Below are 13,953 nucleotides of genomic sequence, written 5' to 3' on the forward strand. Positions count from 1 at the left end.
TTGCAATGTACACTTTGCCTTGACAGTGTTACGGATGTACAACCTTGTCTGTGAGCAATATACCCTTTTCACATTGCATAATTGTACGCATGTTGGGTGTTATTTTTGAAAATGCTAAAAAAAACATTTAAACATAAATAGATGTGCCATGCGGAAACAGGGAAAGTGCCCCCAGTACAGAGAATGTACTGCCCTGGGGGCAGCCTCAAACTCTTACTGCCCTGGGGGCAGGGCATTCAAGTGAAATATGGAGCGGCTGCTTCAAAGCCACTCTGTGTTTTAATGTGCAGGTGGCAACATGTCTGCACTTTGAGGAGGGATAGGAGATTTTTTTGCAGGTGGGTGCAGTGATTAACTGTACCCGCCTGTAAGGGGATGTCTGGGGATTCACAGGACCCCCTCCCCCTTTCCAGAGAGCTACCATCAGGGAGCACACTGACAGTGCGCCAACTTTTTGTAGTGCACTTTCAGTACGCCTCCCGACGACTTCTTTGCCTTCACACTTGTAACCGTAATACAGCGCAGGCACAGAGGAAAAGATATTTTTTCTCATTTGCTTGGGGCCACCCCCATGCAAAGGAGGGCATGCCCTCTTGAGATTGCACTGGTGCACATGTAGCGCCAGCGCTATCAGTTATACATAAGAGGCTGCACAAGTGTCTGCGGCCCCTTCTGTAATGCCAAAGTGCCCAAAAGGTGCACAAAGCAGGCGCATATGCCCGTTGTGCCTCCAAGGTACTTTCTGCCATATTCCCCCAGGTGTATCTGGTGCAGACAGCTACAAAAGTTCCTGAGCAGTAGGGATAATTACTGTGTGTGGTATAAAATTTCAGTTAAAGTAACAGTTAATTATGCAATAAAACAATTCATGTACTGTTACGAATTAGACATCTATTACCTATTCAAGCTGACAAAGAACCTTACCAGCTTCAAGATTTTCTTCGTTATTTACTTCCATGACTACAAACTTCTCACATACGGCAAATGTTGGCAAAGTAGAGGAGATGAATTGTCCGAACCTTTCAGATGAATAAAAGGATACATTATTTATTTGGATTACATTAGCTAAGATGAGTGAATGCATTTTCGTGTGTTGCACACCATTTTCAGAAACTAAGTACAAAACGTTTAAAAAACACAATGTCCAAAATTTAAAATAAAAAGAAGTACCTTAAAATGACCAATTCACTGTAGTGTAGCTGAGGCAAAAATAATTATATTTAACCCCAAGACAATTTTACTTACATTCATACTCAACGGTGAGTAAAGCTTCCAGTTTCAAGGGAACCATTTGAGGGGAAAATGTTACTTATGCAGTAACCATCTGTTCGTGGCATGTAGTATTGTAGATTCACATGCTTAGCATAATCCTGCCATCTAGTGTTGGCCTCGGATGTGTGCAAGTTGTTTTACCCTCTGGGTATGTAGTGCGCTATATAAATTCTCTGACTTGACTTGACTTGACTTGGTGGTAATGAGCAATGTCATCAACTCCATTGTTGGATTGTTTTCCCGCAATGCGAGTAAGGATGAAATGTGAAGAAAAGCATACTATGTAAAGATGTCAATGCAAAAGGAGTTTGTGAGAAATAGTGAAAGTAACTGTAACAAGGACAGGCGTCCAGGGAGGAGGGTGGGTGCTTGTGAATCTACAACACTACATGCCAGGAACAGATGCTTACTGGGTAAGTAACATTTTCCATTCGATGTATGTGTGGCTGTATATACAGACAGTACTGCAGTCCTCCTCCATAAGCACTGGCTTGCCCTGTGGGAGTTACAACTGTTTCAAATAGTGTATGTAGAACTGCTTGGGCCACATTGACTTGTTTTCAGGTCAGTGCATCTACAAAGTAATGTTTTGTAAAAGTATGTGGTGTAGACAATGTAGCTGCTTTACATATGTCAGCTATAAGTATATTTCCTAGGAAAGCCATTGAAGCCCTTTTTAGGTTGAGCCTAGCGCAGCACGCATGCTCTACTCTAGGAAAACGACCTCTTGGAATCACTCTGGACTTTCCACACGCTCATGCGTGAGTTTTTTTTGTGCATTATTTCAATTGATCTTTGCGTGTGTCTTTCTAAAAAGACAGCACGCAATTGGGCAAAGGCCGCTGCATGTCGCACCTTTCCCAGTAAATGTATCCGCCCACGACCTAGGGCTTGTAGTTACGAGCAGGGGCGCGCCATCTGTTCGGGGTCATGTCACCATCTGTTTTTAATTAGCACCATCGGCGCGCTGCCGTGCTCACTCTCCCCCGCTTCTCTCTCGCACAATTGTTTTTAACCAAATGTCCATTCACATGCCACATGCACACACTCAGCCCTGCAAAGGCTCTGGTTTCAATGAGAAACGTGTGCATTCGCTGTCATGCTAGGCCTATTGCTGTTAACTTGTAGAAGGAGGAAGGCAATCTTAACTTTAAGGCAAGCACCCTATTAAACTTATGTTTGAATAAACATCTCTTACTCTGCACCAAGATGCAGCATACTCCAGCCCCGCCTTCACTTGCACACTGGGATAACTCACTTTCCCCTCCTTTCAGTTCAGCTCCTGATTTTCTCTATTGTGGTTGCTTTCCGATTTGATACTGGCATTATATAATGCAGTATTAACTTTAAGGCCTATTAATCTTATGTTTGACCTCACAATGGCAGGTTCGAACCCCAGCGCGTCTGCTCAGCCTTTCTTCCTACTAGAGGCCAACAAACTAATTAACATTCATTTGTTTGGCAATAAACATCTGTTACTGAGCACCAAGATGCAGCATACTCTAGACCCGCCTTCACTTGCACACTGGGATAACTCACTTTCGCCTCCTTTCAATTCGGCTCCTGATTTTCTATACTGTGCTCGCTTTCTGATTTGGTACTGGCATTATATAATAGGAGCCAGCAGCGGCGGCGCACAGGCTGTCATTTGTTATGGTCAGGTTTCATTTCCAGACCTTGCCGCTTTCATTAGAATAAGCGTCCCCTTCACCCCACCTCCACAAGAATGCACTTTTATTTTCTCTAAAACACAAAGGAACAGAAACTAAGTCAATTACAGTGACATCTTACTTTTCAGCGGAATCGTCAGCACCGTCTAATGAGTGGACCTTGGCCAACAAGTCTACCCTGGAAGGCAACAAGCAGCTGCTACAGTAGTTAAAGCTCCTTAAAGGCCACTCATGTCTTGGGGAGGAAGGGAACGATCCTCGTGGGGTTTCAGTAAATAGCTACATTGTGATGCTTAACCATTTGTTGACCGGATGATCATGCTTCTGGTTAAACAAAACAGAAGAACATTAGCCATCAGCATTTTACCCTAACTGTTGTGCAGAAAAACCAAACATCTACGGCAGGTAGGCACAGCGTAACTCTACCCAGTGCCTATTTTCGTTCCCCCACCTCAAAATTCTGCAATTACTTCTCCTTTCATTCCTTTTTTATTTTTTGCATTATGTAGCGCGCTTTAAGGTATCAAAGCACTTTACATAAGTACTAGTTTCATTACCGAAATCTGCCAAGTGGGTGATAATTTGCTGCATGGCTAAACACTTATAAGGTCCCAAAGGCGAGACCTATTTGCTATGCCTTTGCCTGTTTTTTTAGCTTTAGCATAGCATGTTTGGATGCATTTAACAATCCATTTTGCAATTCCTGCATATAGAAATGGTCCTTTGTGAGGTTTTGAGAAAGCAACAAATAGTTGTTGAGCCTTCCTAAATGATTTAGTCCTGTCTATGTAGTACGAGAGTTCGGTTTAAGGCTACGTGTGTAAAGTCTTTTCTGGAACGGAGTTAAATTGGGGGAAAAAAGACAGGAAGTTCAACAGATTGATTACAGCCTTTGCCTCTGCCTTTAGAGTAGTTACCTCTTTACAAGACTCTGTAGTATACTCTAGGCAAGGCTGGTTGAGTTTGTGACCACTAGTGTGAGGCGGGGGTCTCAGGAGAGGTAGTTCTTGACCCTCCACATTAGGATTAGTGGCGAAAGGAACCACAATAGGGGGTGTTTGTAGCGCTCCCTTGGCTTTGGTTGTTTGTGTCTTTGTTTATCTTTTCTAATAATGTATCTACTTGAGGGCAAACAGGGTACCATGAAATGAGAGGGCTAGTAGATTTTGCTGTACTTCAGGTTTGAACCCTGAGACCTGAAGCCAAGCATTTATGCGTTCTAAGACACTTGAGTTTATTCCCCTAGCTGCAGTATCCGCAGCGTTGAAAGCACAATGTGTAGTTGTGTTGGCAATTAATTTTATTTCAGAGACTATTTGATAAGCTCATTTCCTGTGCTTTTCTGGAATTATTGGAGAAGTTCCTCCATTTTGTCCCAATAGGCGCTATCATATGTAGAGAGAAGGCTAAAGGAGTTTGTGATACGCCAGTGAGTGGCGGGTTAGGCAGCTACCCTCTTTCCAGCTGCATCTATTTTCTTGTTCTCCTTATCTGGTGAAGGGACTTCACCAGGTGTTTGAGAGTTGGCTCTTTTGTGTGCAGTTGCTTCCACTAAAGAGTCTGGTGAAAGTTGACCTTGTATGTTAGCGGGTCAATAGGAGATGCTTTATACGAAATGCGTTACTTACCTGTAACAGCAGTTATCCAGTATTGGTGTCTTTCATAGATTCACATGCCTGAATCATTCCCCGTCGCCGAGACGGGAGCCTCCGGTACATAAAAAAGTAATGTCCTAGGGACATACATAGAGAATATAGGCCGAAGGGCCTTCCCTTTGGGGCCTTTCCACGTCCTTATGCAAAAAGGACCGAACTCTCATCGTTAGCCAATCGGCTCCGACCTCCCTCTAGAACCTTCCCGGGAGGAGCCTCAGTCCCTCAGATTTTCGTACGCACCCAGCTAGGGTGTCGGCACTGTAGTCATAGAGGTACGTGAGTCCTTACCGGGGAGGCGGGAGGGTGCATGTGAATCTATGAAAGACACCAATACTGGATAACTGCTGTTACAGGTAAGTAACGCATTTCTTATCCAGTATTTGGGTGTCTTTCATAGATTCACATGCCTGAATCAGAGTAGTGAGCAGTTACACATGCATAGTGGCAAAGCACATTCCCACAACCGGCAGGCTTGCATAATTCACAGACAATGTGAGATAAACATGGTAATATACAGTCATGCATATAGCAGAGATAAAGAAAGACCATGAAGAATGTGCATACCTGGATGGCGGGACGAGGTAAGGCTCACCTTATTGGAAGAGATGGCATAGCACCGCTTGTCCCACTGCAGCGTCCTTCTGCAGTTCGATGTCCAGGCAGTAGTGTCTGGAAAAGGTGTGCGGGGACTTCCAGGTCGCCGCTCGGCAGATGTCCAGGATCGTCACTCCAGCGAAGAGCGCCGCTGACGTTGACATCGCTCTGGTAGAGTGGGCAGCCACTCGGTCTGTCAAAGGCCGTCCGGCCTGATCATGGCAGAAAGCAATCGCTGAAGAAATCCAGCGGGAGATGCTCTGTTTCGTCAAGGGCAACCCCATGCGCGGGTTGCTGTAGGCTACAAAAAGTTGAGAAGACTTTCTGACGTCTTTGGTCCTATCCAAGTAGAATTTGAGACACCTTTGAAGGTCCAAGGAATGCAGCGCCCTTTCCGCTGCCGTGGAAGGGTTCGCAAAGAACGACTTAAGGACAATTGGTTCGTTCAGATGAAAGTCCGACGGCACCTTAGGAATGAATTTAGGGTTTGGCCTGAGTACCACTCGGTCGTGCCTGAATTGGAGATACGGTTCCTGAATAGACAGCGCCTGAAGTTCGCTGACCCGTCTGGCAGACGTCAGGGCCAGCAGGAGTGCCGTTTTCCAGGAAAGATGTTTGAGTGAGGCCCGGTGTATGGGCTCGAATGGGTGTTTCATGAGTTGGTTGAGCACCAAGTTCAACTGCCAGGTTGGAGGCACTTTCCGAGGCCTCGGAAAGGATCTGTAGAGTCCTTTTAGAAATTGTTTTATCAGTCGACTGGACCAGAGGGAGGGTCCCGATGGGGTCCTGGTGAATCTCGAAATCGCAGCCAGATGAACCTTAATGGAGGCGTGCGCCAGCCCCGACTGAGCCAGGTGGAGGAGGTACGGTAGCAGCTGTACCGGCGTGATCCGGAGGGGGTGTAAGTCGTGTTCCGAACACCACTGGCAGAACCTTTTCCACTTCAGCGAGTAGGTCTTGTTCGTGCTGCCCGCCCTCGCTTTGGCTAGTACTGCCCTGCAGTCCTGATTGATCTCTAGGTCTCCGAACTCTCGGTGCTCAGGAGCCAGGCCGATAATTTGAGCGAACTGAGGTTCGGGTGGTGTACCTGGCCTCCGGACATCGTTAAGAGGTTCGGGTGTTGTCGTAGGTGAATCGGGGGCCTGATGGACAGGCGAAGCAGGTCCGAGAACCAATGTTGTCTCGGCCAGTACGGAGCAATCAGTATCAGGGTGCACGGTTCCGTCTTCATCTTCCGGAGGAGCCTCGGTATCATCGGGAACGGAGGAAAAGCGTACGCAAACACGCTGAACCAGCCGATGGAAAAAGCATTTCCCAGCGACCCCCGTTGGGGATGCCAGCTTGCGTAGCTTTGGCATTTGGCGTTCTCTGCCGTCGCGAAGAGATCGATCCTCGGGGTCCCCCATTGCGAGAAGACGTGGGCCACCGTGTCGCCGTTCAGCTCCCATTCGTGGGAGAGAGAGGTCCGTCTGCTGAGGGCGTCCGCGATAGTGTTGTCCTTCCCGGGAACGTACTCCGCTTTGAGAGAGAGCCCGTGTGCCACCAACCAGTTCCAGATTTTTTGCGATTCTCGTGAGAGAGAGAGAGATCGCGTTCCCCCTTGTTTGTTCAGGTAGTGCATCGTCGTGGTGTTGTCCGTTTTGACGAGCACCGGGGAAGAGCCGATACGTGGCAGGAAGGCCTGCAGAGCCAGATACACTGCTCTCAGTTCCAGTAGGTTGATGTGCAGATGTCTCTCCTGGGCGTCCCATTTTCCGCTGACTCGAAGGTCCAAGAGTACTGCGCCCCAGCCTTCCAGTGAGGCGTCTGTCGTGATGACCAGTGGTGCCGGTGGCAGGAGGAACTGCAAGCCGGCCGTCAGGTGCGTCCGGTTTCTCCACCACAGAAGGGCCTTTGTGATGGCCGGTGTGATCGTGATAATGTCCTCGAAGGAGCCGGAACTCTGTTTCCATTGTCTCGCCAGCGCCTCCTGCAGGGGACGCATGCGAAGCCTGCAGTGAGGTATGAGGAGAATGCATGAGGACATCATCCCTAGCAAGGAGGTGAAAGTCCGCACCTTGACGCGAGGCTTCTTGGCCACCGCCGCGGCCAGGGACAGTATTTTGTTGGTCCTGTCCTCTGAGGGGAAAGCCTTCGCGCGCTTTGTGTCCAGGGTAGCCCCTAGGAAGGTGATCCTCGTTGATGGAGTCGTGCAGGATTTTTTGAGGTTCATTGCCAGACCCAGTTGTTGAAAAAGAGCGCAGCAGGCGTTGGATGAAGCCGTCGCGCCTTCCGGGGAAGGCGCCTTCACCAGCCAGTCGTCCAGGTAGGGGAACACCTGGTGACCTCTTTGTCGCAGGAAGGCTGCCACTGGCGCTAAGCACTTTGTGAAGATACGTGGCGCAGATTTGAGGCCGAATGGCAAGACCTTGAACTGGTAATGTCTGCCCGCTATTTCGAACCGTAGGTACTTCCTGTGCCTTACGAGGATGGGGATATGGTAGTAGGCGTCCTGTAAGTCCAGGGAGACCATCGAGTCTCCTCTTTCCAGTGCTCCTAGGATCTCCTGGATTGTGACCATCCGGAAGGATTGACTCCGCAGGAAGGCGTTGAGCGCCCGGAGGTCTAAGATCGGCCTCCACTTGTCCCCTTTCTGTTGGACCAGGAAGAAGTGGGAATAAAAACCCTTCCCCTTCTGGGACTTTGGGACTCTTTCGATGGCTCCTTTGACCAACATGGCGGAGACTTCCTGGAGAAGGAGGTGCAGGTGTTTGTGAGCACGCTTCAGCGGAGGGGTGTTGGGAGGGGTGTTGACCAGTTCGAGGGAATGTCCAAATTGAATTATTTGTAGTACCCACCGATCCGTGGTGATTTTTTGCCAATTGTGGAGGAAGTGGGTCAGTTTTCCCCCAATGCGAAAGGATTGAGACGGTGGTGGGACTGGCTGGAGTAAATGGTCACTGGCGGCCGCCAGTGCCCCTCTTGGCGGATTTGCCTCTGAAGGACGATCTCCCATAGGATGACTGTCGGGACTGTTGTTTTTGCTGGGGCTGGTTCCTGTTGCCGTAGGAATAGGACGACCGATTTTGGTAGGAACCTCTGTAGGAGTACTGACCCCTGGAGCGGCCCCCCCGAAAGGACTGGTTCCGGGACTGGAGGGAGCCCAGAGCCCTCGCCGTGTCGGTGTCTTTTTTGATGGCCTGGAGCGCCTCGTCTATCTTCTCCCCAAAGAGGAATTGACCATCGAACGGCATATCCAGCACCTTAGATTGGACCTCCTGCCGAAAAGACGTCGCTTTGAGCCAGCCTTGGCGGCGGAGCACGGCAGCCCCTGCCAACTGGCGGAATCCCGTCATGGCTGCGTCGATGGCGCAGTCGATAATTTCTGCCGCGGAGTTTTGTCCTTCCGCTAGAAGAGCTTTCACCTCGTCCTGGACCGCGGCTGGCAGACTTTGCAGATAGGGAGCTATGTCTTCCCATAGCTGGCGGTTGTAGCGGCCAAGGAGGGCGATGGAATTTGCCACCTTGATGGACATGGCGGATGTGGTAGAGAACCTCTTGCCTATGGTGTCCAGCCTCCTTCCTTCCTTGTCCGGGGGCGCGGACAGCGGCGATGAGGGGTTGCGGGATTGTTTTTGGGCCGCCTGAGTGACAACTGAGTCCGGTTTGGGGTGGCCGGTCAGGCAGGCAGGTGCGGAGTTCGGGGCCTTATATTTTTTGTCTAGGCGCGGAACCACCGCAGGCACCGAAGCAGGCGTGAGCATCAGTTTCTTGCCCTGTTCCCATAGAAAGTCTATAAGAGGAATAGACTTGGCCGATTTCTGTGTGTGCTCCTTGAAATCATGGAGGAAGCATTCCGTTTCTGCGGATTCCACCGCCATGTGAAACCTCCTCGCAGCTCTGTCCACCAGTTTGTGGAAACCTCCCACGTCCGCCGCTTCAGAGTGGCGCGGTCGCGGGGATGCCGGGGTAGACGAATGGTGTGATGACGCAGCATCGGCATCGTCGTCTCTGTGGTCCGAGGCGACGTCTTGCACCTCGCCTTCCTCCAAGTCCGTCTCATCCTCCTCGCTTTCCGATGAGTCCTCCGCCTGGGTTTGCGGTCGGAGTTGGCTCCGAGGACGGGCCTGGGGAGCGGAAGGGTGCGAGGCCGATGGTTGCGCTTGGGTGACCGGTACCTGGGTACCGCTGTCGGCGTCCGGAAACCGTTGTTTATAGTCCTGCACCAGGGATTTCAAATCGTTGACCAGAGACAGTGGCAAACAGATCATCGGGGTGTTCACCGTGTCGACGTTCAGGGAGCTGCCCTGATACATAATTTCGTCCCGGATCTGTTGGACGTCCTGGTGTTCTTCGTGAACCTCCTGTTCTTCGTCTGACTCCTCACTCTGGAGTGTTTCCTGTTCTTGCTCGGGTGCCAACTCCACCGTTGGTCGAACCGAGGGCGTTGGAATCGAGTGAATAGAGACTTCGACCAATCTCGATTCTTTCCAAGATGGCGGCGGGGTCTCTTCCGACGACGTGCGTGAAGATGGCGCCCCCGCCGTGTGTGTTGGCGATTCGGGCACCTCCGTCAGGGTCAATGGCATCAAATTTTGCGGGGATAAGAGTGTCGCCGCTTTACTGCTGGTAGGGCCTTGGACTTGAGATATCTTTGTCGAAGGTGTGCTTTTTGAACTTGACTTCGACGTTTTAGGTGACGAACTTGACTTCGACGTTTTAGGTGACGAGCCTTCGGTATGAGGTGTTTTCGGCGAAGGCGTACCTGTAGATTTAGACCTCTTAGGTGACGAAGAGGCCGTCTTCGTACTGGATGAAGGTTTCAGGGGAATGGTCGAGGAGACCGGTGCGCCTGAGGACGGTTTCAGAGGAATGGTCGAGGAGACCGGTGCGCCTGAGGACGCAGTGGTGGTCGTCGTGGCCGTCGCGGAGGGCGATGAGGCCGTAGTGGTCGACACAGTGGTCGTGACTGAGGTGGTCCGCTTAGTAGATGGAGCGGGCTTCTTAAACCTCTGGCCATCCTTAACAGACACGGAGGAGGTGGTGGAGCGTGCCTCCGAAGGCTTCCTGTGCGCCTTCTTAGGAGGAGTGTCTGTCTCTCCAGGGGACTGCACCCTGGGTCTCTTCTTGGAGACTTTGGAGGTCGCGGAGACACTACCCTCGGAAGATTCCAGAGTGTCTCGGACCTTAAGCCTGTCGAGCCATTCGCGAAGGCGAGTTTCCCTTTCCTTAACAGTCTTCTTTGGGAAGGCTCTACACACCCTACACTTGTCAGTGACGTGGTCAGGGTACAGGCAATATAAGCACAGGTCGTGCTTGTCCTCCGCTTGAATCCGCTGCTTGCCGCAGGAGGAACAGGCCCTTAGAAGGGCTTTCTTCAGTGAGTCCGCCATGGACGAAGCTTTCTTATTAGATTCCGACATGTAGTCGATGATAGGATAAAAATCCTTTTCCGTACAAAGTGAACTTCGGCGAAGTTTGAGACTTCGAATTTTGGAAAACCTGAAGAGCTCAGGTTGGAGACTCCCTAGCACAACGTGCGGTAGAAAATCTGAGGGACTGAGGCTCCTCCCGGGAAGGTTCTAGAGGGAGGTCGGAGCCGATTGGCTAACGATGAGAGTTCGGTCCTTTTTGCATAAGGACGTGGAAAGGCCCCAAAGGGAAGGCCCTTCGGCCTATATTCTCTATGTATGTCCCTAGGACATTACTTTTTTATGTACCGGAGGCTCCCGTCTCGGCGACGGGGAATGATTCAGGCATGTGAATCTATGAAAGACACCCAAATACTGGATAATTTTTGTCTACCATTGGTGTTATCAACCTAGATCTTATCATTGAATATGTCGCAGGTGTGAAGAGGCATATCCTTCAGTATTGGTAGATTTTGTGCAGAACGCTGTGTAGAGGAAAGCACTTAAATAGGAAGGCTTCTTTGAGGGGCTCATAGTGTAGTTGCACATTATGGAAGGTGGCAGCCCTACCAATTAATTCATGATATGATGTAGTGGGATGGGTTTGCAGGGTACAGATCAGAATCTGTATTATCTGCTGGTCAGTGTCATAAGTTCCCATGGTTCATCTTGTGGTGAGATATCAAAAGTGTCCCCATCGTCTCTTCCTCCTATGAAAGAAAGAATTGAAAGTTCTGGTGAATAAGGTGCAGGGGTAGCTTGTGAAGCAAGTGGTGAGAGTGAATGCTGTGGAACCGGCAGAGGTGATGGGTATATATGTAGAGGGCTTGTGATTGTGTCTGTCTTTTTGTTCTGTTGTGGCAGAGTTGGAAAGTTTTGCTGGGCTCCAACATTCTCTGCTCCAACGCCAATGTTTTCGGCTCCGAAGATGTTCAGGGGAGAGGCACAGATTACATACCTGATGGAGATCGGTGCGAGGATATTTAGTGTGACACAGAGGACAGAAACAAAAGGGCATGCTTAAGGATCGAAGTAAGGCCACAACAGGCTAAGACCCAAGTGGTGTCACAATTGAGTCGCTCTGTCGAAATTGCAGCAGCCGAACAGAAGAGAGAGAGGACCATGATCAGTAACAATACTGACAGAAAGCAGGTAGGAACGAAGAAAAGTGTAGCATAACGGTGTTGAACCGCAGCAGAAGAGCACACGTCCAAACCCAAAAGTGGAAGAGAACAATCTAACACAATGGAGTTGATAATCAGGCGCATTATCAACAAGAGGAGTTACATTACCTTGTAACTCAAAAGACTTACTTAAAAAAAAAAAAACTTGCACACATCTGAACCCTACACTAGATGGCAGGATTATGCTAAGCATGTGTATCTACAGACACACATGCCTCGAACACTACATTTCCAAAACACCACATTTGATAATGAAAGCCCTCTTCTATTCAGAGATGTTTAGAGTGCATATACAACCAGAGTGCCTTTTTCTTATGGTTTGTGTGTTCAGTGTCATATTCATATTCACTATTTTCATAGTTACTGTGTTTGTTTGCTACAATACAAACATCCATGACAGTGGCACATGCGAGGACAGAAATGCACACTGGAAAGGGTTCTAACATATTTCTGATTGTTCAAGACACCTGTACTTTTACAAGATGAGTGAACTTGGCTGGATGAAAAAGAAGCTATTGTGAGCTACATAAATGCCTCATAATAAAACAACAATTAGGGTAGAGGAGTATAGTAAATACTTGTAATTATATTGTAATATTTGTAACTCTATGGTCTAAATTTGATCCTTGGTGGATGAAAAAGATCCCTAATGAAGTTCTGCCATCCGCCTCAAAGAACGAATTACAAGAAAGGTCACCCATCTTCCACCACATAGAAATTGGGTTTGGTATTCATTGAGTCACAGCTTAAGGCGATGCTGAATGGGGATGGCAGTGTGGCTGATCATCTCAGAGCTGCAGATACTACACTTGTGTTCACGATCCTGGAGTTCCAGGACAATGCTACCTCCTAGCCAGTCACACGTAAAAACCCAGGGAGGGAGATACAGGTCCACTCCCCACAAGCCTAAGCATATTTAGTAATTTTTTAGATTACCCTCCTTGGAGGTGATCTAGCATGACCTGGCAAAGAGGTATTACTATAATTCCCACATGGTAATGGGAAGTGAATCTCAGGTTTCCAATCTTTCTGAGGGGTACAACATCCCTAGAAGAAAAAGTCTTACCCCGTATAAAATCCCTGGGATTATCCATATACATTGGTGCATGCACAACTGTGAGAAGGGAATAACAAGGATACAAGGATTCTTCAAGCCCCTTGAGTCCATGTGGTCCCTCAGTACTGAGTGCCATGGGGACAGACATCGATTTACAAAAAGGGGGGTGGTGATGAACAGAGTGTCTGAGTTAAACAGACCACTCTTACCCAGTCCAAAGATCAGGGCTTGATCCATCACCGTTATTTATCTCACTGCCCCATCCCAGCTCAGAACCTGGCTATATGCAAATCAGTCTGTCCCTGGCCCAGTGCATCATGGGAACAGGGCAGACTAAACTACCAAGCCAATTCTTCACCAGAAAGGAGACAAGCTACCGGGGACCGGTTTCTGGCATTTCAGCCTTCTTCGGCCCGGCTTGCTTGAATCCTGATGGAGCAGTGAGAAAGGGACTCATGTCTGAGTATACCCTGCCACACCTATAGTGGCCAAAAACGATTTACAAAAAGGGGGGTGGTGATGAACAGAGTGTCTGAGTTAAACAGACCACTCTTACCCAGTCCAAAGATCAGGGCTTGATCCATCACCGTTATTTATCTCACTGCCCCATCCCAGCTCAGAACCTGGCTATATGCAAATCAGTCTGTCCCTGGCCCAGTGCATCATGGGAACAGGGCAGACTAAACTACCAAGCCAATTCTTCACCAGAAAGGAGACTCTGTCCTTCACCACCCCTTTTTGTAAATATTTTTGTCCACCCTAAGCGTGGAAGGGTATTCTCAGATGTGAGACCCTTGCTCATTGCACCATCAGGATTCAAGCAAACCGGGCCGAAGACGGCTGTAATGCCAGAAACCGGTCCCCGGGAGCTTGTTTCCTTCCCAGTGTAAGAATTGGCTTTTGTAGTTTGGTTTGCCCTGTTCCCATCATGCACTGGGACAGGAACAGACTAATTTGCATACAGCCAGGTTCTGAAACTGGGATGGTGCAGTGAGCTAAAAAACGGTGTTGGATCTAGCCCTGATCTCTTGACTGGGTGAGAGCTTTCTGCTTAATTCAGAGACTCTGTCCTTCACCACCCCTTTTTGTAAATATTTTTGTCCACCCTAAGCGTGGAAGGGTATTCTCAGA

The 13,953-nt window shown here is 49.0% G+C and overlaps 1 protein-coding gene across 4 annotated transcripts in view; it reads right to left on the reverse strand.

Annotated features, from left to right (window-relative positions):
* WDFY3 (WD repeat and FYVE domain containing 3) overlaps nucleotides 1–13,953 on the reverse strand; it is a 2,050,643-nt gene that overhangs the window by 1,001,983 nt on the left and 1,034,707 nt on the right. For all 4 annotated transcript variants that reach the window (XM_086961876.1, XM_086961875.1, XM_086961873.1 and 1 more), the window contains one exon: nucleotides 925–1,019. In XM_086961876.1, coding sequence (XP_086818002.1) covers nucleotides 925–1,019 — 95 coding nt within the window. The remainder of the gene's footprint in view (nucleotides 1–924; nucleotides 1,020–13,953) is intronic.

Source organism: Lissotriton vulgaris, chromosome 3_1 (assembly GCF_964263255.1).
Source record: "Lissotriton vulgaris chromosome 3_1, aLisVul1.2, whole genome shotgun sequence".
NCBI lineage: Eukaryota > Metazoa > Chordata > Amphibia > Caudata > Salamandridae > Lissotriton > Lissotriton vulgaris.